Below are 22,094 nucleotides of genomic sequence, written 5' to 3' on the forward strand. Positions count from 1 at the left end.
TGATGGGATATTTTCAAGCCTTCTAGTGTTCGAATGGGCTTTGAATCGGACAGTGGGTGTCGCAATTGCTTGCACTCCTGTATTCATTCGAATTGTACAAAAGGTTGCTAGTAGACTCAAGGTCTCGATAGATTTGGAGGTGCTGGGTCCTTGCTCTGGCAACATGAAGATTGAAGAGGGTGTTTGGTGGAGCTCTAAATCTCAATTTCTCGTATAGAGAAGATGAAGCTGAAAAAAACATCAATAAGTACTTCAAGAAAAAAAAATAAAGAGTGAGCAATCGGCCTAGAGTGAAACGGAACCAAACATCAAATTATTCTAAAAAATAAGAAGTAGAGCAGGAAGGGGCGGATCCAGAACAAAATAATAATAGGGGCTAAATAAACTAGGAGAGCCTTCAGCCCCCATATCTTATGGATCTATGCAAATAATTTTTAGTGGGGGCTTTGGGGGGGGGGGGGTCTCCATGGTCCCAGTGGCAGTAGTGTGGTCTCAACATAAAAACAACTTTACATACGAATTACCCGTAACCCTGCTCTACTCTCACTCTCTTCGTGTTATTTTTTAAGCTAAACTCTAGTCAAACACTCTCCTAGATAGATTCAAATCCATGGTATGGAGAGGATACTCCAAAACTGCAAGTCTAGAGTAGCAAATTATGGATTTCAAACCCTGCCAAATACCCCCTTAATGTCCTATGTTTTGCATGACAAAAGATTTTGATAAAGTTGCTTACGCTTTTGGAATAATTAACTATTTGCCACTCTTACAAGTGGTAATTAAGGATTTGTGTGATATCGTGGCCCAATTAGGATGAGACTTGTGTGGCTCGTGAGAGCTGTGTGCGCATGTTTTGTATCACGTTGCTAGTTTAGCAAGAAGGGAACCAACTTATAAAGCCTCTTCCCTCCAATCATGCCACTTCTGGGTTAACCCTTTTACATGAAGCGAGGATGAAACTGTGAGTGAGGTGGTATGTGTAAGTGGGTCCGCCCGTCGGATGGGCTAGCTACGTGCTTCTGGAGGAAGGGCTATTACAAATGGTATCAGAGGACTCTCGTGGTTGCGCATATGGGTCAGTGTGAGGGCATATGGCGCATGACGCATGTGTGCTCTATGTGAGGCACATGGCATGGCATATGACGCCGACACTGGACGTACAGATGTGCGCTAAGAGGGGGTGTGTTCTTGGACATTTGCTATATGCCTGTGTGGCTATGTGGGTGAGTTAGACCGACGGAGACGTCGGGTTCTTTAGGGGGGGGGGGAGGGGGGTATGTGACATCCTGGCTCAGGATGATGCTTAGTTTAGCAAGGAGGGAATCAACTTATAAAATCTCTTCCCTTCAAACATGCCACTTCTGGGTTAACCCTTTTACACGAAGTGAAGATGAAACTATAAGAGGGGTGGTATGTGTAAGTGGGCCCACCCGTTGGATAGGCTGGCTACGTGGTTCTGGAGGGAGGGCTGTTACAGTTCGCCACTAGGCCCATATGTTATAGACACCGAGTGGCAAATCCTTAATTGTCACATCTTAAAAGTTAAAAGTGGCAAAAGATTAAATGCCCCATCTATCGGCATTGCCAATTTTATGGTGCGGTTAATTTGCACAGTAAAACAAACAGGACCATAGTATAATGGCGGTGCCAATTTATTCCGCAAATATTGGTCGATTAGCAGACCATATATAGCCCTGCTGTTGGGACTGACTGCAAAACAGGTGTCCCAGAGCTGCAACTAACTCAAAGCAGTAGATGAGATGACCACCTCACCAGCTAATCAATTCATAAGAAAATTTTAAAATCCTAGTCATACCATACCAAGCTATTTTTACTTGGAGCTGGATGAGCAAAGGTTACAGCAAGGAGCACTAAGGTCAGAATTTACAACCAGTCAACAACTGCATGAAAGAATTAGAGCTGTTCATAGCAATCATACACAGATTTTCTAAGGAAAAAAGTGTTAGGTGGAGAACCACTTCCACCCTGTGCTAAGGGAGCAGCACAAGAAGGCCCCTGTGGAAGTCAGGGTGGCAGCAGAAAGAGGAGGACGTGTAGGCCATGATTACACCAAAAACTTAACAGCACCAAAGCTTCATGTCCCCCTCCAACTCAACTGGATCCAATCTTTTAGAGCCAAAGAAACCTTGAGATGGTGCTTTAGAAAGAAGACCCTGAGACAGGGAGCATGACTCAGGACGAATCAGATGGGTCTGTTGGCATACTTAAACCATGGAACTTGCGCCGAAAGCTTGATTGGTTGAAAGAAATGCAGCTCTGGGTCATCACATCTTTTTTGAGTGAAAACAGGAGGCCCCTGATGTGGCACTGTACAAAGTAGACAAATAAGAGAAACGATGTGCAACAAATACTCTACATATCTAGCCATGACAGATAAGCATTAACACCACTATGATTCCTATGGAAGTTCAGGGAAAAAGTTTAATTGAACTTCATCTTCTAGCAAAGAAAGGACATGAGGGCTGCACGATCACATTTTGAAAGAAGGTATAGGATTTCTATTATCCAATTTGGTGAAATTATTATGAGAACTCATCGACATTACCTACAGAAAGCAAGTGAACTCATGTTTCCGCATAATGGTCCATGTTCATGTCTCTAGCTGATTAAATCCAGTGCTTCCATTTCCTATGAATGTCACAAGAACAGATTGGCGTAACTGTGAGATCATACAATAGATCACTGCAAGCGATTAGATAAATTTTATCCCTGTGTCAGTTAAAAAGCATAAAGCCACCATGCTAAATCATGCACCCAATATGAACAAGCCTTTATGTTTTTGAACAAAAAAAGGTTCAGCTTTCCTACTATAATGCACTAAACTGTACTCTGAACAAATTTAGTCATTGATGAAAGATATAATTCAAAGATTGTTGGGCCATCTAATCAGATCTCTGACTTTAGTTTCCTCAACTTTTCTTATGATAGAGAGGAAATGGTGACCCACAAAACTTGTTTTCCCTAATGTGCTCCCTGCAGTACAAATACTAGGAGGCTCACAGGGGAATTGTGCTGTCCTATTGCACTCTCTTTAGCTAAACTTGAAGTGTCTGCCACCATCATGGTATGTAGTGCTCACTTGTGCTTCCCTTATGTTTTAATAGCCTCTGTTCCAGAATGAGCTTGGTCTGTCTAACGGACTGTTTTGATTGCTCTTACATCTTAGTACTTCAGAGCTTGAGCTGAAAGTGTGATGGGTAATGAGATGGGCAACAACAATGTCACCGGTCAACAAGGTATGCACTATGTTAAATTTTATCTTCTATCTAGACATGACTTGAAATATAGGACTAATTAGCTTCTTTTGCTATGATCAGTATCAGAAGAGACAGCTCAGGGTTTCGACAGAACCATTGAGCATTTGGATGGCCCACCTAGCCTAAACAGCACAAATGGTGAGAAGCGTATTAATCTAATAAGACTCATAAAAATATTTTGGAGATGATGAATCACCACTGGGAATCTTTTATCACTAATCTTAATCTGTATTTATTTTAGACAAGGGAAAGGATGGCACCAAGGATCTAGACAAGTCAAAGCTCTTAAAGGACCCTGTCATAACAAATGGTGGAAATGAGCAGATGGTCTCAATTAAAGGGGATTCATTCAATAAGAACAAAGATTTAGATGATAAGAACAGGGGTTCACTTCAGGATCACTCATTAACACAAGATAATGATCAGAGTTGCCATTTACCATCAACTCAAGGTTAGTTCAGTCATCAGAATCGGTTTTTTAGCTAGCTTGTTTTATTATTTTTGTGTCATCCTATACTCAATTAGCATAGCTGTTTATAAGCATGATTTATTTTGAGAACATCAGAAATACTGTTTGTAGTATGAGATAGAAAGAAGGGCATGTAGTTGCTTTCAGTAAGAGTGTGGTATATATGGGAACATAGTTGCTACCCCTTACCAAAACAATGTCGCATTTTACAATCTATTTTACTAAAATAGATTAGTAGAGACATGTAAGCTGTGCTCTGTATTTTTGGCTGTTTTTTTATAGCATTATTGTAACAAAATAAAAAAAATATGGCACAGATGATGAACCATTGAGCAACAAGGAAATTGAAAGAGTCACAAATTTGCCAGAAACAACTGCCTCTGTCAGCATCACAATTGAAGATACGACAAGCAACAAGGACAGTTCAACATTAGTTGAAAAAATCAAACTTGTACACAAGACAACTGAGAGATCTGAAGAAATTAACATAGGTAATTCCCAATCATTGTTAAAGGAAAATATGGAAGGGCCACTAGAAGATGAGGAATCAGGGATGCGTGATGATCTAATTGGAGAAGATAAAGCTGAAAAACTAGATCAAGGACAGACTGCGGTGTCAATAATAGAGAATCTATTGATGCCAATGCAAGGAGGATCTACATCATCAACAGAAACAATTACCACTGATTATCTTGATGCTGATGATTCTGATATAAAGGAGGTTGTCATAGAAAATGAGCCTACAGGTAAAAGAAATTCATTGTATGTTCGACCCGCAGATGATACCAACCTGAAGACATTTAAGAATGACAGAGCCCGTATACCAGATGAGAAGGAAGATATTAGTGAAATAAGCCAAAGAGCAACAGTAGAAACTGGGATTGGAAGCTGCGAAGTAATAGATGAAGGCAAGAAGACCCATGGATTGAAAGACCAGAACAAAGATACATGTGGTGCTCTTGATATTGGTGAAGTTGTTTCAAAGTTCCAGTCATCTCTAACAGATACAAGTGCAACAGATGCCATAGAACTGGAGAAACATGAACTAAATAAGAGGGGGGATGATGTAGCAGGAGAGATATCTGATTCTCTAACTAGAACAGAGGAGCATAATGCTATTGAAAGAACACACACAGATCAAGAACGAGATGCCAAAGATGCTGCAGTGAAGGATCCAGCAGATAATTCTGATGAAGAGAAGAAGTCTGACTGCACCCATGATATAGTCAGTCTTGTTGAAGTCAACGGAAAAAAATTTACAGGCTTAGATTCATTTCTGTCCTATCAGCTTTCTACTGTGAATGAAGAAAAGGTGCAGACAGAAGTAAGAGAAGGATTATTTAGACCATCATCTCCTCTTCAATTGATAGAAGATTTTCACAAGAGAGATCTAAAAGTTGATAGTCCGCATAATAATGAAGAGACCATCATCTCCACATATGAAGTAGAGACTACAGATATACACGATACTCTGGCTGTCTCACAATTTGACAGGCCTCAACAGATGCTGCTTGAAGAACCTGAGGTTGTGAAATTTGAGAATGGCAGCATTCTTAGTTGCATGCAGTTAGTGGAAAAAAGTTCAAAGACAGACACATTCTTTCCTCATGGCTCAAAACAGGAGAAAGATAGCGCATCCACTACAGCAATAGGTTTAACTTCTGAATCCAATCTGGAGAAAGTCATGGTGAAGGTAGACTTTCCTGCTGAATCCAACCAAAAGAAAATCATTGCGGATACTGATAAGGCTAGTCAGGAAGGATATCTGCTACAGATACCAGCTTCAAGGAGAGATGCCAGTGAAGAGACTCCCTTGCTTAAGATGGTGGAAAATACGAGTTCTTTCAGCTTCTCTAATGAACAGCATAGCAAAGTAGTTGAGTGCATCCCCATGACTAGCATCTCCATGATGCAAGTTAAAGATGATGGTGACGAAGAATATGAAAAGAGTCCACTGCTGAGCCCCAGGGAACAGGAAGGAGAGAACTTCATGGTACCTAACCATTCTGTAAGAAACAAGAAACCACTTCAAAGCTTAACGACAGGGGAAAGTGTTTGTATGCAGTCTTCATTGAAGGAACAGGAAGTTCCAAACAACAGTACCATGGTTAGTTCCCCTAGAAGCACAAGAAAGCAGAAGCCAAGATCTTCCATTTTTGCCAGTTGCATGTGTTGTGCCACAGCTACAAACTGAGATATGCCTCAATATGTTTTCCTGTTATTGTCAGTTATTTATCTCATTGATTATTTTGTCATAAATATTCAATGTTTGAGTGGTTTACTGAAGAGTGATTTGCAGTTGTTGGGAATTTTTCAGAGATTCCACAACTAGTATCTGCTTGGAAGTTTGTACAATTATATTTGATACAAAGTGTATCCAATATCAATTAGAAGAATGAATGCCTTGTATTCTGTATCAGCTTTCATGAGACCAGTGCTCCAAAGGGTTGTCAAGTTACATACATAGAATTTTTATAGTGCAATAATTTTGACATTTCATGTTTCCTCAATAGTTGTTCTATAACCATAGCAAGGATGCATATTAACAGATGAGGAGACAATGATATTTACCCTCGCCTAGGAGCACCCCTAGCCCCTCTTGGGGACCTTGAGTCATATTTGGTGTTTCTAAGCTAGTTTGCTTCAGATACATTCTTTCTCTCCTATTGTTCCTTCTGCATTTTCCCTGGCTTGGTAAAACTCCTTTTGTTATTCTTCAATCTACAAAGAAAAGCAGAGCTCCTGTTATTTTCTCAAAATATAAAACTTTTACAATAAATTGATTCTTCAGCAATAAGTAAAAGAAGTACTCCACCTAAGATAACAGAGGTATTCATTTGATCATATTTCATAGAAAATCTGGAAGGTATAAAATAAATTAGCAAGAGTATATGTAAGTATTGTTTTGTCACCACCTATAAATATTTTAACACCTTGTAGGTCACACCAAAAAAACATTCTCTATACAACTGGAAATGGCTGGAATTTCTTTCCCCCCGTCATTGCAAAAGATGAAGTTAAATATCAATGCATCAAATGATCCAATTATTAGGCAAAAACAGCCATGTATATGTAACATCATGAACTGATAAAACATAAGGCAGATGCGCACAGATCAAGCAAGAATACTGCACACAATTTCAGCTGGAACACTAGTTGCTCTGCTCCTGGAACTACTGGTCTCTTGCAAGAAGTTAAACTGAACCACAATATTGGTGCAGCCGCCAGATACGAAATCACAATGTCAATAATTATAATTTCTTGGAAATTAAGGCATTATTAAACTGAATCATCAACTGAGCCACTTGACAGTATTTTTCAATATTGCGACATTAAGCATCTCGAATCTTCATTGGAGTTACTGAAGTTATTGTGCTCATAGAGAATTTCAACTCAGATCCAAATTGAAGAATTTCAGGTGCTCAACGCCAAGAAAACAACAAAGTGAATACCAAAAAAATAAAACCAACAGCCCAAATCCACACACCTTGCCTACTCCAGATCGTGGTCGTACGAGGCAATTAGCCGTTCTAGCCGCAAAAATTCCCGATGAATTGAAGATTTCATTGCTGCCTAGGCCGCAGGAGCTTGTTGCCGTAATTAATTCACTCGTCGTGCTGGTGCGGATAGAGACCAGGGATGACGACGGTTGCAATTCCGGCAACGACGGCGGTGGTGCCACCTATGCACATAATCCCTAGGAAGAGAGCGGAGGCTGTGCGGATTGAGGCCGGATTGGCGGCGGCAGCGCGCAGCAGGAGCAAGGCCGGCCCGGCGGTGGCGGATCGAGGCCGCCCCCGAGGTGCCGGTAGCGAAGCAGAGAGAGATACGTGGCGCGGGGGAGGGAGACAGTCGCAGAGGCGCAGCTGCTCCATGGCAATGCAGATCAGAGCGAGGCCGCTGCGGTGGTGACGACGGCGGCCGCGGTGAGCGGAGCAAGGTCGTGGCAGCGGCGGTGGTGCCGCGGCGGCCGGAGCGCCGAGCGGAGACGACGGCGAGGCAGAGCAGGCCGAGACCGGCTTATTCCTGGTCATTTGGGCCGGAAACGGGAGTAAATTTTAATGTGGGCAAAATAAGTCTAATATGCATCCCTCATATCTTGTTCATTATCGAATCACATTCTCACTGCAAAACCGGGTATAATGCCTCCCCATCTTAAAAAATGGTGCAAATTAACTCCTTTCAGTGGTGTGGGAAGCAGTCATATTTTAAAACAGGTGCAAATCGACTCCTTTGATAGTTTGAGAAGCAGCCATCTTTAAAAAGGGGTGCAAATCGACTCCTTCTATGATTTGGGAAGCGGGCTAGTGGTTTTAGAGTATGGGGGAGCCAGTGAGGCATTATACCCAGGTTCACGGTTGAGCAATGCAATTCAATATGGGAGAGCCAGTGAAGCATTATACCCAGGTTCACGGTTGAGCAATGCAATTCAATATGAGGAAGCCGGTGAGGCATTATACCTAGGTTCACGGTTGAGCAATGCAATTCAATAATTACATTGTGAAACGGAGGAAGTAGGAGGTGAAGGCAAAATAGACTTACTGCTTTCAAAGTGCTACGCCCTACAAAAACAATGTTTCAAGCCCAGTCCGTACAAAAAGGTCATGGGCCTACCTTATTCCGGTATTAGGCCGTCGGCCCATTCTCCACGAATCGTGTCTGCATCTTGGAAGTCCAAAAATTACCCAATATCCGCAGTACGATTCTACCAATCTACCGAAGGCGTACAGCGTTGCGTGCTGCGTGCTCTGTATCATTATTACCATCCCGATGCCCACCTCGGGCCCGGACGCGATGCAGCCGGCGCTGCGACGGCGGCGGCGGCGCCAAGGCTTCCTCCTCCCCTTCGCCTGCCTCTCCGCCGCCCTCATCGCCGCTGCCCTGCTCCCCGGCGCCGCTTTCGCCGATGGCGTCACGCCCTCCGAGGCCCGCCGGCTCCGCGACGAGGTAGTGCCCGCGCTCCTCAGATCCGCCCGCTCCTAGCTCCAGTTTGTTGTAAGCTAGTTTCGTGATCCTGAGCTGCGGCGGAGGCGTTGTCTAGTTCGGATGTTGCGTGTTGGTGCTAATTTGCTGGTGCATAACTCTTCACGAACCGATTTGGGCTGGTTTTGCAATCGGGCGGCGGCGGACTCGGCGATTCGACCGGTTTAGTTAGTATGCTTAGTTAATTATCACATTTCCGGTTTTGATCATACTCAATTATTCATCGTTACACGGTTACTCCAGGAACGATTAGCTATATACGCCAGGCATTCCGACTGTTAGTAGTTCCCACTGGTGACTTTGCTGAAAGCTTTTGACTAAAGTTCAGTGCTAGGTTGATTTTGAATGTGTGTCACAACGAGATATGCTGTATTATAGGATTTTTTTAGCACAAAACTTACCACACTTGAATTTTTGGATTTTGTACAACCGAGCCAAATTGACTGGTATAGTAGTTATATTAGGTTGCTGTAACAGAGGTAATGCTTGTGGTTCTAAGTTTTTTTTTTCCTCTAATTGATGGTGAGATGCCAAACCTCATTAAGAGATATCTTCCACTTCAACAAGACGCCATCTTGTTTACAATTAACATGTGCAGAATCTAGTATTCATATGGAAATGTCTTTTATGTAGGTCAAAGATATGTTCTATCATGCATTTGATGGGTACATGCAACATGCTTTTCCACTTGATGAATTGCGGCCTTTAAGTTGCCAAGGAGAAGATTCACTTGGTGGCTATGCACTTACTCTTGTAAGCAATTAAAAAACTGCTTCCTCATGCACATTTCCTATCAGTTTTTGCCTTCATGTATTATCATGATTTGTGAATGCTTATTCATTAAACAGATAGACTCTTTGGATACCTTGGCTTTACTAGGGGATAAGGAGAGATTTGATGCTGCCGTGGAGTGGGTTGGTAAGAATGTCCGCTTTGATATTGTAAGTAAACAATTTACAATTTTTTTCACTAATTGCATAGATTAATTAATACACACCATGGTGACACCATAACTAATTAACCATTCAACCATTATTGACATATGATAAATATACAGTACTTTTTTGCTTGTATTTCAGTCTGTCCTATAGATTGAAGCACTTTATAATTTAGGATTAGCGTATTACGTGAATATTGAAGCAGATAATATGCCATGTTGGGTGGTTTCAACTGACGTGCCATATTCATTGATTCAGAATGAAGAAACATTATGCTTGACAGTTTAGAGAGATTCTTATTTGTACCATAGTCCAATAGATCAGTCTTGAAGATTGGTTATGTTGCAAGGCTTTCAATATTGCCTTTCTCAGATTAATTTATTATATGGTGCTTCTTACAGTATGACTCACAATCTATTATGGTTGGTGATAGGGATCTCAATGCATTAAGGAATAAATGTTAGTCCTGTTGCTTTTTTTTGGTCTAATAACTTTTCACTGTATGTTTTTTTAACATTCCTTTCGAAATACCAGTTTTGCATTTGAAATGAACATAATCTTCTAGCACCAAGTATGTTATATGTGTTCTGTAGATACATCTATATATTTGATCTTTCTATTTCTTCTTAGCCTACTTATTTTACTTGTGCGAAGATTGACGTGTTCGCTTACAACTTACATTCATGATTCTGTTTCTTAATCATGTTTCCTCGCTGTATATGCAGAATAAAACTGTCTCTGTTTTTGAAACCAACATACGCATTCTTGGGGGTCTGCTATCAGCTCACCTGATTGCCAGTGATTATGCAACTGTATGTTTGTCTGGTCCTTTTTTTTGCCAGTGTTTACCACTTCTCTTGTTGATTTTCCTGATGATCTTTGCTAAATTTCTGTTAATCTTAAACACAAACTTTTTAAGTAGAACTTGAAAAATTGTATGCAAACCAAATATACTAAAGTGGGACATGAAAATCTGATTGGAGCAAAGGAATACCTGTGCTGTAACACGAAACCACTTCTGAAAGACCATATTGATAACGTGCAAGCTTATTGACACCATGACTGTTGTGATGTTAATGGAGGTGTGGCATGGTAGAAAGGTGCCTTTCTGCCTGTTCAACATATTGACCATAATAGGTTCTTTTCAGAATACGGCTGGTTAGAATAATTCTTTAATATGGCACATACGATTAGTTATATCTTAAATATGATCATGCTGATGTATTCAGTTATAACCTACATTCATAAGAAAGTGCACAATAAGAAGATGTCTCAATCTTCCTAACCTTCTATGTTACTTTCTCAAGATTTACTCAATGAAGTGTTCCGATATTTATTTTAGCTTCTTGTTGACAGGGAATGAGAATTCAATCTTATGATGATCAGTTGCTTCATTTAGCGGCTGACTTAGCTCAAAGATTGCTACCTGCATTTGACACTCCAACAGGTTTACTACGTTGTCTATTAGTTACTTTGTGGACTCACACATGTTTCTTTGAAACAATGGAATATCTTAATATGTTATGTATCATATCAGAAATTTGATCCCCCAATCACCACCGTTCTCAACCCCCAGCCCACCAAAACACACATCGAACCAAACTCTTCTTTTTCAGCCAAAGCTGTTTGTGTAACAAACTTTTCCATGGTTTGGGATTATAACTGGACTACTGAACATAATGACAAAAATATCATGTTCCATCGCAGTAAATACACCCTCACATACAAGCTAAAACAGATATCCATTAATCATATCTTACTATATAGTTGCAACCCACTAAATCCTAAAGCTCAACATACAAAGATGCCACATCATTCTCAACTAACAATTATTACATCTTAAACATCATGCAAGCATGCTATATTATCTATAATTCTATATTTATTAAATTTTAGAGCTTTAAAATGCAAGAATGTTAAATCATCCCATATAATTCACATAATATTTAAATATATCTCTCCATCATTTTTTATAATATCTACTATATACATATGTAGTTCATCCTCACTTAGTTAATGCTATTTCGCTCTTCTCTCATTAAGCCATATCACATCAATTGTTTTTAGCCCTTAGATGATTAATCTATGGTCCAAATTATCTTTATCTTTTTTTTTTCTCTTTAAGTCATATCACCTCAATTATTTTTAGCCATTAGATGATTAATCTATGGTCCAAATTAACTCCCTCCTTTTCTTCTCTCATAAAGTCACATCACCTTATCATCATTCTATATACTATTTAAATTACTATAAACCATATCAACTTATGTAAGCTTATGTCGTCTAGCTATCTTACACATTATCTCTACTTATTTGATGTAAACATTATTTCTACTTATTGCTATCATATTAAACTCCTGCAGCAACACGCGGGGTTTTACCTAGTATATGCACATATGCATGTACACTAGAGCGCATGCACGTTGCACGCTTAATAAAATATGCCGACATTTGAGCATTTCTTTTCGATGGAAAGTATCCCATGAGTTATTCAAATGGCAAAGGAGTAATAGAAGAGTTTTTTCATCCTTTTAGCATCATGATATGTTCTTTCCTTCCTGTTCTGCTTAACATGTGCAGTTCTCGTTGCAGGTATTCCATTTGGATCAGTAAATTTATTGTATGGAGTCGATGAAAATGAAAGCAAGGCAAGCTTATTTTGTCCTACGTTTTGTTGTTTATAGAGCTTGCAATCAGGAACAGGCCCAGAGTTTGGACTCATGTTAATTATGGTCGATATGGAGATTAGCATAATTCCAAATTCCAAGTGTTTACGCTGTTGCTTAAGTAACTTTGGAATGATTTAACTTGAAATATTCTACTGCTTTTGTAACCACATAAATAATATACGAGAGGCACACGCGCGTGCGCACACACACACACATTTATCAGACTTCTCAATTTTCTTCTGTTCATTTAGAACTTAAATACCAAGTACTATCCCATCAACCATGTCTAATTTCCCATGTTTATGCTTGGTTCATCAGTACAAGCGTTGAAAGTAGAAAATTGTACCTGGCTATTAGATGGACATAAACATTCCTGAGATTAATTACTGACACAGCATTTTAGTAATAACAGATAACTTCAACAGCTGGTGGTGGCACTTTGACACTGGAATTTGGTGTCCTGAGTCGTTTGACTAATGATAGCGGTTAGTATTGACAATATATTATATTGTTGAAGATCTCTATATCATGTATTCTACATTATTACACAACTACAATAGCTACCATGTGCTAGAAAGGTGCCCCTACTTTTTTTGGTAGTTTATGTTTTAAAATCTCATATATTTTTTATGGAATTGAAATATTATAGTTGAATAGTCTGAAAGTATCCTTACTGGTACTTAACAAGTCCTTTAAGGTGCTGAGTCGTGATGTCAACATCTGTGTCCATTCGTTGTGTGTTAGATGTTCAGAACAAATTTATGCATATCTTTGACCATGAACTTCCCTAGTCCCCATAGAGATCATGTTTATTATTATTGTTCTATTGTCTCATGCTTCATTAGTTTTGGTTGTTTATCCTCTGAACACTAATTTAGTTCTTATCGCCAGTCTGTTATTCTTTGTTAAACTCACTGATTGTCACGATGCAGTTTATGAACGAGTTACAAAAAACTCTGTGCGTGGAATATGGGCACGCAGGTCGAAACTTGACCTTGTTGGTGCCCATATAAATGTATTTACTGGTGAATGGACACAGAAGGTATTAACTTTCATTATCTCAGTGATAGTTTTGAAACTAGATGTTATATCGCTTGCGTTGTGTTGCTGATATGCAAACGTCTTGTTGTAGAATGAACTACCTCGTGTCATATGTGTAGGCATGCAACATACTGTTAGGGATATTTTTTTCTTCTCGGCAGAGCGACCTAATAGTTTTGTTTATTAATTGATATATGACTGATAGGTTCAGTTGACTGGATACATAGTCATTTTGCCATGTACCAAAGAAGCTCCCTTTTGCTTCTTGAGTGACTATGCTTACAATTTACTAATATAATTGTCACTATATGGTTGGTACATAAACAAGCAAAATGTGCTTTCAAATTTTATGCGATGTTTAGTTTATGAGATTATTGATCAATTATCATCATGAAGTATTTTCAGTGGAATTATCCCTAATTGCAGGATGCAGGAATTGGCACAAGCATTGACTCATTCTATGAGTATCTTCTAAAGGTAAGGAATCCACTGTATTATAGCATTGCATATTTCAGACCTTGTATATTTCAGAACTGTTACATACATGTACTATAATAAACAGGTTTTTTTTTGTCTATATACCCATATCTTTTAAAGGTCATGAAAAAAATGAACTGTTTAGCTGTCTCCTCACCTTCGTTTCACCAATCCAGTATCATCATCGACCAAATAAGAGAGTTCATCTCCCTACCCCCTCTCAATATAGTGCATGCGCTATAGCAGTGTTGTATTCCATTGCATAATGTGTATAACTAGCTAGTCAGGGATTGTATTGAAAGCTATTAGCTATTGTTAGTTGTTTACTGTTAATATAATAAAATGAGCATCCACAATTGACTTTTCAAATTATGCTTCTATTTTCCTATAGCATGCACAAAACTTGGGTCATCAACTACCTGGTTATCTCATCATTTCCCTTTTTTTGTGTGTTTTAAATGTATTTTAACAGTTTTGTGTGTCAACACTCAACAGGCGTATTTATTATTTGGAGATGAAGAATATTTGTATATATTTCAGGAGGCTTACAAGGCTGCCATGCATTATCTCCATCATGATCCCTGGTAAAAATATCCTGTTAATGCAGTGTTGAATGAATTACAGGTGACCTGTGATTGTTTGAGGATATTTAGCTAGTACTCAGTGAATAAACTAATGGATTAAATCTGTCTGTATTTATGCCTTCGATATGAAACCTTAAGAGGCATAAGTACATATTTTCAATCATGTTTTTAGCTGTGGGTGATGATTGCATAGTTTAATTGTACATGTTACACTAGAGGTTCTTCAGCTGCTTTCTTGTCAAGTTTCAAATAAAAACCTACAATTTTAATTCCAGGTATGTGGAGGTAAATATGAATTCTGGTGCTACTGTTTGGCCACTATTCAACAGTCTCCAGGCATTCTGGCCAGGACTTCAGGTTTGGATTACTCGTATATCAGAGATAAAAAAAAATGATGCACACATTCTAGATGATTTCTTATTCTGCTTAGATTTAAGGTGTTAGCTGGAGATGTTGATCCTGCCATTCGAACTCATGCTGCCTTCTTCAGTGTATGGAAAAAATATGGCTTCACCCCAGAAGGGTTTAATCTTGCTACATCCACTGTTCAGGTAGTTAACTTTTTACTAAAAAAACTTTGGGTAGGATCATTATAAGCAGTGAGCCTCATATGGAATCATTCTTTTTCAAGAGATTTGAAACAGAACGATGAACCGTTGAGCTTTTGGTTGAAGAGTTGATTATAAAGTTTGGGGCACCAAAATGTTGAAGCACAAAGTACGTGCCACTTATTTATACTATCATTAACCCCACCATTTGGTATATTTCACAGAATGGACAAAGGAGCTACCCGCTGCGGCCTGAATTGATTGAAAGCACATATTGGCTGTTCAAGGCTACTAGAGATTATAGGTGTGTCTTTATCTACAAGGTGAAAATAGAAGTTATTCTTTTTTAATAATGCTCTTAGGTTTTTAAATGCAATTTCCCCAATGGTGAAAAGAAACGAGATTTGAGCGAGGTTCAATATGTGGCCATGCAGGGGACGTTTGGATCTCGAGCAATGCTGAATTTAGCCTAGCCCGGCAAGGTTTAGTGTTTGGTAGAAGATAAAAAAAAACCTAGCTTTTGATGGCAATCAAGCCCATAACTACCTGAAAAAACTTGCCTGATGAGGAGAGCCGAATCGGCTCCCCCCCCCCTCCCTGCCCGACGAACGCAGTGCGCGTAGTAGATCTCGTGTAACTACCCATTTGACTCAGTAAAAGCTAGCTAACCAAATGAGAGGTCTTGCTTATATCGGTTATAGCCCAAAGGAGCTAGATAAATCTAGCCTGGCTAGGTAAAGTAAGCGAAGGATCCAAACGCACCCGTATTGTTTCCTTATGGCATGCTGATATGGACAAAAGTATCAATGGTTTGACCGGATTATTAGTTACAAACACAAACAGTAACTTAAAGTTGTCATGAATAAATGTATATGCTTTTTAACTGACTCTACTAAGCTTTTGTGCCCTCTTTAATACTTTTGTGCCCTGGATTTAATGTTTTAGCTTTAATATGCAGGTACCTTGATGTTGGAAGGGATATATTAGCAAGCCTTCAATATGGTGCTAAATGTCCATGTGGTTACTGCCATATTTCAGATGTAGAAACCCACCAGCAGGATGACCACATGGAGAGTTTTTTCCTTGCAGAAACAGTGAGTTTATTTTCTAATATAATGTGGTTACATCCATGATTTCTCTCATGAACCAGCTTTACAGATATAGCCAGAAACTTAGGAGTAACTTTGTAACATGCGACATTAACTAGCATTCCTTGGCATAATTACTAGTATACTAGCATTAAATATTTACGCACTTATTTTGGAAGGTATTTAGCATCAGCAAACACAAGGGAACTGAAACTTGCAAATATATTTAGATCTTTGCCTAAATAACCAGCAATGCAACAATTTACTGCATATTTTCGTTGAGCTATTCTCTATTGTTGGTTAAATCTAATTAATTATTAGCGCATTCCAGGTCAAATATCTCTGGCTTCTTTTTGATTTAGCTGCAGGCCCTGATAATATTGTTGAAAATGGGCCATATAAGTAAGTACGACGCCGTAGATTCAATAAGTTCAATTGTTTATTCAGACGCATCCTTCCTGCTTACTGTAAATCAACTTTGCAGATACATATTTAGTACAGAAGGTCATCTGTTGCCTGCTACTCCTCAGATAACCTTGTTAGATGAGCATTGCTTGTATGCTGGAGCATTCTGCAATGGTACTGCAGGCCATGGATATGGTACCGGTGATAGTTCTAATAAGCATCAAAATGCAAACTCTGTTCCGTTCGATGATAGTCGAACACCTTCCGATCAATCTTTATCCAATATTTTGTCTACGACAAGAGGGTACATCAAGGTATTGTCTGTTGCATATCTGATTTGCGGTTTTTTTTACACTGCATTTATAGGCATTATTGAAAGAAAAATGGAATCATATGGATTGCATTGTCCAAGTGATGCATCAGATGAAACATATAGGTTGGAGATGTTAACATCAAATTGTCAACAAACCTTTCGTTGCTGCACAGAATTGATAAGATTTGCAATGCAACATGAACTATAAGTAGTTGGAGTACCGCGCTAGCTAGCTGATATACTTGGAAGGCCTAATTTTTCGGGCATTATTTGAAATGCTTGGCTTGCTAAGAGGATCTTCTATGAATGTTACCACATTGATCATCGTGTAATACATAGGCAAAAGTTAGATGATGTATCCATTTTTAGTAGCTTAGTCTTTTTTTCTAACCACAATGTTTTTTTGGGTTAGGGAGTTTGTCCAGGATTAACTCATGCCCAGAAACTTGGCATATCATACTCTGCCGAGGAGGATAACTCAATACAGCAGAATTCTGGAAGTAGTGAGAATCTTGATGAATCACACGTGATCAAATCCAGTGTCCAAGCTCAATCAAGTTCTGTTATATTGATATCGCATCCAGTCGCAAGCCAAACTGAGGAGCCTACGTCGGGCAGAAGTCAGTACAATGCAAACATTGTGGCAACTGCTGAGTCTGTAGGGACTGATACTGCCGGCGCCTCATCCCACCCCGAGGATCTTGTTAAGGAAACTGAGAGCGTCTCTGAACAGAAAGAAATCAATGACAAAGAGATCGCTTCTCAGGGTAGTCAACCGACCGAAGGAAGATACCTGACCTAATGTAGGAACGAAAACTTTCACTTAAACTGGATACCATCATTTCAGGGCTTACCATATTACAAGTCTGCACGTCAGGTTACAAAACAACAAGTGTTGATACAAGGCCCATAGATCAGTACCTCCTGACCACAGTTGAATTATAGTGAAAATGAAAAATCTCGCAATGGGACTACCCTTGAGTGGATCTGTGGTCTCGATACACAACATTTGGATTTACCACAAGGCATCAGCTGTGTTCTTTCTGACAAATTTAGAACGAGCATTCCTTGATTCATTCTGTTTGTAACTTTGTACTGGTCCGATAGATTCTTCTGATCAAATAGCGGCTGTATAGTATTGTACACTAGAGCAATCAACAAACTGAATGTCCAAATGACTCATACATGGGCCAGATTCCATCCAAAACTGAGTTCTGCAAATTTATCTTGTTAAGTTGCCAGATGCGTGCACAATCCCCCATGGAGAAAGTACTTTATCTGATGCTAAAACATCTCTCAGAATAGGAACAGTTTAGATACAACACAGCCATGTACGTTCTCCTCAAATTACACCGTTCACAACCACCATGTTTACATGTATAGAGGCTCTCTAGAGCGAGAGGCCGCCGGACTCCTCGTCCTCCTCGAGGTCGGAGGTGTAGATGGTGTAGAGCGACCAGATGAGGCCGAACACCCCGAGCAGGATCCACCCCAGCAGGTTGTTGCTCAGCCCGAGGCTGAGCCCGGTGCCCTCCGTCGACATCCTCTCGTCGACGAGCGCCATCGCGGGCGCCGCCGTCGCCGCCATCGCCAGTAGCGACGCGCCGGCTCCCTTGACGGCCGCCGCCGGTGTCGCCGCCTCCTTGGAGTAGTTGCACCTCACCCTCTCGCTCCTCCTCGCCCTCATCTGCGGCAGCCCTGCACACATACAGAACACGCTCATCACCATGCTCAGACACAACGACGTACGACGACGACCAGTGCAAAATGGATCATGCATGGCATGGAATTACTGAAGTTGCCATACCAAGTGGCCCGGCGAGGACGGCGCGGGCAACGACGGAGGTCGCCGCGGCGGCGCTGACGGTGGCCATGGCGGTTGCCTTGCCTCGATCTCTCGCTGGCTGCTTTGCCGCTGCTGGGGAGTGGTGTGTAACGCGCGTGTGTGTGGCTCGCGTCGGTGGCGTTTCCCTTTTAAGGCGATATATGTCAAAATTATCCGCGAGATCGATCTGGCGTGGCCACGAATCGCCTGGCGCCACCGGGATTGGGTGAGGCGCGGGAGTGGCTATCCTTGCGAGCATGGCCTATCCGGTCGTGGCCAACCCGCAGTCGCCACATGGACATGCTGATGCCACGCCGGAAACGAATGAGTGGACGTCTGCGCAGCGGATTCAGTTGGGCCAAGTAGTGTAGCGGGCTAAACCAGAATTTTTTTTCTCTAGCGCAGATATACTACGAATTAAGGCCAATTATTCACTCTTGCTCTTTCTTTTCTCTGCCGTCCAGTTGTTTGCATGAGCTAAATGTCCGTGCTTTAAAGTATAAGTTACTCCATATGCTACTCCCTCCATCTCAAAATATAACAACTTTTAGCTCTTAGGATTCGTCTCAAAATATAACAACTTCTCCACCAACATTCTCTTCATAACCAATCACAACCCTCCACTGTTCACTTTTACCACCTACTTCTACTACTCATTCAACCACAACCCTCCACTACTAACTTCTACCTACTTTTTTAATAATCGTGTCCAACTCTAAAACTTCTTATATTTTGAGACGGAGGGAGTAATATTGTTTAAAATAAATTTATGAGAAAATCAAAGAAATGTCATTAACAAACGTCTAATTCCAAGAAATGTCATCGACAAGTACAAGTTCTATAAAATGCCATCGTACAGACGATTTTGTCCCAGAAATATCATTGTCGCTAGGGTTACATCCATCCCGCACCGCCAAATACACTATCCATCCTATAGCACTTAACTGGGAATCGCTAACGGAACTCTAACAGCGATGACATTTTTGGGACAAAGTCGCTTGTACGATGGCATCTCATGGAACTCACACTTGTTGATAACATTTCTTGGAATTGAATGCTTATCAATGGCATTTCATAGATTTTTCTCTAAATTTATTGTGATGTTTTTTAGAACAAATTGTCCCTATATATGTATTGGATAATAAACTTGTATTTTAAACATGAAATAAGATATAACCAACATATAGAATATAAATATTTTTAATATTAATTGAAGTACATGAAGTAGTACTTGGTAAAGAGTCGGTGAGGGTGTGCCAGATACAATACCACCATATTATTTTTCTAGCAGAGTATAATTAATAGGAGTAGCATCTATGTAACGTGTAGTTGTGCACTGCTCTTTTTTTTTCGAACGTGTAGTTGTGCACTGTGATTCCACCGGTTCGAATCTTATTCTTTGCTAGTATGTATTGTAGTATATGAGAACTACCTTTTTTTTTTTTGGAAACAGAACTGTTAACAATAAAAATTAGTAAAATACGAAAGGGTAAATATAGATCCAAAGCGTATTTGGAAGAGCTAAAATGGTTTCAAAACGGTGCAGTGCATCGACTGGGAACCGTATCGGCCGATACAGAATCAAGCGTCGATACATACTGGTTTTGAGTTCATGTCAAGCTCGGGTTAAGAATTCAAAATTATTGCCATACAAGGATGGAGTCCAAAATACAGCAATTGTATCTATTAATTGGGGTAAGAGTTGGTTTTCCTTTTTATATTTTAGAAATCTATGTTAGAGTCCACAATGGGCTAGTGTGTTTATTTCTATAAAGTTTGAGTCGTGTCCGATATGGACAAGTTTTATACTACGGGTATAAATATATGCCCAAGATATTGTAAGAAAAACAACAACAGTTCAATAATAATCTCGGTGCACCGCCACACTTTTTAAATTTTCAACTTTCTCGACAAGTTCTTGCTTCGAGTTAGGGCATCGGTTTCAATCTTCTAGCAAGAGGTATGGCTTGTTAAGTTTTAGATGTTCTAATCTATCCTATAAAACTGCTGACTATCAAATATCATGGCTAATCTAACTCAATGGTTCAACTTACCTATATCAGCCGAGCCCTTTTATAGGGTTTTGTTAGCATCGGCTAAATTGTTTTTGTCGGTTTAGATTAGCTGAGGTATCACCACCATGAAAATCAGTTAAAATCTTAGTTGTTTAGACTTTATGCTTCTCTTTTATACTTAGTGTTGCATCAGTTAAATTTGATCTACTAAGTCGTGCTTAGAATCATAAAAACTAACTTGTTTCTTGATTGCCAATAGATGTATAATCGAAGTTTCAGCCGATCTTACATGATATGACTGTTTTGCTATGTTTAATTACTTTAATCATGCTTTTCATATCGTATCTGCTCTTTATATGAGTATATCACTTTATTTAAATATAACAAGCTTTCTCTGGATATATTTACCTAGATTGATGTACTTTTGTAAGGATTTATTGGAGTAATAGCTAATACGGTATCTTTTTAACCTAAGTATTGTGTGCAGCTATGATATAAACACATGTAATCTCCAATCTATTAAATCCAATTTATGAGCAATCCATACTGCTCGATTAGGTTCGATCTATACCGTTTGCTCACAATTCAGAGAAAGATCAGATTAGGGATTATTTGTTTGATTGCATCTACAGCCGATGGAGCATGTTTAGGGTTTGTTTTTTCTTGATTATCTCATACCTAATAGCCGATTTGGTCAGATCGCATCAGCTAGGTCGGTACGATACGTCATCGGCCTATCGATCGATCGGCTATCGTGTTCTAACTTCATTTTATTATTTATCCTTGTTGGTTGCAGAATCAAACCAACTATCACGTATGCCCTGAACCCGAAAACGAGATTTGGATCTGCACTGGAGCTAAGCAGAACTCCCAAACCGCCGTGTTTTCAAAATACTCATACACATATACATATACATACACACCTCTTGTTGCATATACATACACATACACACACCTTTTACCTTTAGATGAACACACGCGCACACACGAACGTCGCCTAGTGCTGAAATATAAAAGGTAGGTGTAAATGCAAGTAGGGGGATCAGAATTAGACTATGATCACTACTGGAGACCATCTTTGTCGGATCGGCCAAAATCCACAATGGTCTCGATTCTTTAAAAACAGGGACTAAAAATTATCTTTAGCCCCGGCTGAAAAGCCCATAACTATTTTATGATTTTAGTCCCGGTTGGTAACGATCATTTTTACTCTCGGTTGCAAAAGTGTCTGCCCCCTACTTTTTATTCCCGGTTGGAAACACCAACCAGGACAAAAAATTGGCGCATAGTATATAATCCGTCGGACTTATCCTCTACCAATCACACCTCTTCCCTTATCCTCCTCCTCTCTTTCCTTATCCCCTCCCTTTCCTCCCTCTTTTCCTCTGCCTTATCCTCTCAAGCGAGCGAGCAGGCGGGCGCGCGAGGGAGCTAGCGAGGTGCGGCGGGCGGTAGCCTGCA

At 39.9% G+C, this 22,094-nt stretch overlaps 3 protein-coding genes and 1 long non-coding RNA gene across 6 annotated transcripts; 2 read left to right on the plus strand and 2 right to left on the minus strand.

The window, feature by feature from the left end:
- Nucleotides 1–1,739: 1,739 nt before the first annotated feature.
- LOC4327148 (uncharacterized) lies at nucleotides 1,740–7,775 on the minus strand. Its single transcript, XR_001544542.3, has 4 exons — nucleotides 7,235–7,775; nucleotides 6,319–6,468; nucleotides 2,567–2,649; nucleotides 1,740–2,328 (listed from the first exon to the last, which is right to left on the minus strand). It is a non-coding gene; the product is annotated as an uncharacterized lncRNA (long non-coding RNA).
- Nucleotides 2,955–6,166, plus strand: LOC107276664 (uncharacterized). Of its 2 annotated transcripts, XM_015775169.3 has the most exons (5): nucleotides 2,955–3,085; nucleotides 3,188–3,257; nucleotides 3,339–3,416; nucleotides 3,520–3,729; nucleotides 4,065–6,166. In XM_015775169.3, the coding sequence occupies exons 2-5, from the start codon at nucleotides 3,215–3,217 to the stop codon at nucleotides 5,939–5,941; spliced, it is 2,208 nt and encodes a 735-aa protein (XP_015630655.1). In that variant the 5' UTR covers nucleotides 2,955–3,085; nucleotides 3,188–3,214; the 3' UTR covers nucleotides 5,942–6,166. The 2 variants fall into 2 exon arrangements, with proteins under 2 accessions (XP_015630655.1, XP_066160487.1); XM_066304390.1 differs by lacking the exon at nucleotides 2,955–3,085 and having other exon boundaries at nucleotides 3,164–3,257.
- A 710-nt stretch (nucleotides 7,776–8,485) lies between the features above and the next one.
- On the plus strand, nucleotides 8,486–18,034 carry LOC4327149 (alpha-mannosidase I MNS4). Of its 2 annotated transcripts, none has more exons than XM_015763855.3 (17): nucleotides 8,486–8,694; nucleotides 9,364–9,483; nucleotides 9,579–9,671; nucleotides 10,394–10,480; nucleotides 11,025–11,115; nucleotides 12,261–12,316; nucleotides 12,750–12,822; nucleotides 13,270–13,379; nucleotides 13,805–13,855; nucleotides 14,396–14,439; nucleotides 14,715–14,796; nucleotides 14,877–14,990; nucleotides 15,212–15,291; nucleotides 15,946–16,081; nucleotides 16,407–16,477; nucleotides 16,560–16,794; nucleotides 17,206–18,034. In XM_015763855.3, exons 1-17 carry the CDS (start codon nucleotides 8,518–8,520, stop codon nucleotides 17,593–17,595), a joined length of 2,010 nt encoding a protein of 669 aa, XP_015619341.1. In that variant the 5' UTR covers nucleotides 8,486–8,517; the 3' UTR covers nucleotides 17,596–18,034. The 2 variants fall into 2 exon arrangements, with proteins under 2 accessions (XP_015619341.1, NP_001393231.1); NM_001406302.1 differs by having other exon boundaries at nucleotides 8,489–8,694; nucleotides 14,351–14,439; nucleotides 17,206–17,996.
- LOC4327150 (photosystem II reaction center W protein, chloroplastic-like) lies at nucleotides 17,969–18,747 on the minus strand. Its single transcript, NM_001406303.1, has 2 exons — nucleotides 18,601–18,747; nucleotides 17,969–18,491 (listed from the first exon to the last, which is right to left on the minus strand). Exons 1-2 carry the CDS (start codon nucleotides 18,665–18,667, stop codon nucleotides 18,184–18,186), a joined length of 375 nt encoding a protein of 124 aa, NP_001393232.1. The 5' UTR covers nucleotides 18,668–18,747; the 3' UTR covers nucleotides 17,969–18,183.
- Nucleotides 18,748–22,094: the final 3,347 nt, after the last annotated feature.

The sequence above is a fragment of the Oryza sativa genome, chromosome 1, assembly GCF_034140825.1.
Source record: "Oryza sativa Japonica Group chromosome 1, ASM3414082v1".
Taxonomy (NCBI): Eukaryota; Viridiplantae; Streptophyta; class Magnoliopsida; order Poales; family Poaceae; genus Oryza; species Oryza sativa.

What these genes read in the sequence shown, in the direction of transcription:
- LOC107276664 (XM_015775169.3), top strand. Translation starts at nt 3,215, where the DNA reads ATGGGTAATGAGATGGGCAACAACAATGTCACCGGTCAACAAG. An exon ending in CAATGTCACCGGTCAACAAG is followed by an intron (nt 3,258 to 3,338) that starts GTATGCACTATG and finishes TGCTATGATCAG; the next exon opens with TATCAGAAGAGACAGCTCAG. An exon ending in CCATTTACCATCAACTCAAG is followed by an intron (nt 3,730 to 4,064) that starts GTTAGTTCAGTC and finishes AATATGGCACAG; the next exon opens with ATGATGAACCATTGAGCAAC.
- LOC4327150 (NM_001406303.1), bottom strand. Translation starts at nt 18,667, where the DNA reads ATGGCCACCGTCAGCGCCGCCGCGGCGACCTCCGTCGTTGCCCGCGCC. An exon ending in CGTCCTCGCCGGGCCACTTG is followed by an intron (nt 18,492 to 18,600) that starts GTATGGCAACTT and finishes GTATGTGTGCAG; the next exon opens with GGCTGCCGCAGATGAGGGCG.
- LOC4327149 (NM_001406302.1), top strand. Translation starts at nt 8,518, where the DNA reads ATGCCCACCTCGGGCCCGGACGCGATGCAGCCGGCGCTGCGACGGCGG. An exon ending in CCCGCCGGCTCCGCGACGAG is followed by an intron (nt 8,695 to 9,363) that starts GTAGTGCCCGCG and finishes TCTTTTATGTAG; the next exon opens with GTCAAAGATATGTTCTATCA. An exon ending in TATCTCCATCATGATCCCTG is followed by an intron (nt 14,440 to 14,714) that starts GTAAAAATATCC and finishes TTTTAATTCCAG; the next exon opens with GTATGTGGAGGTAAATATGA.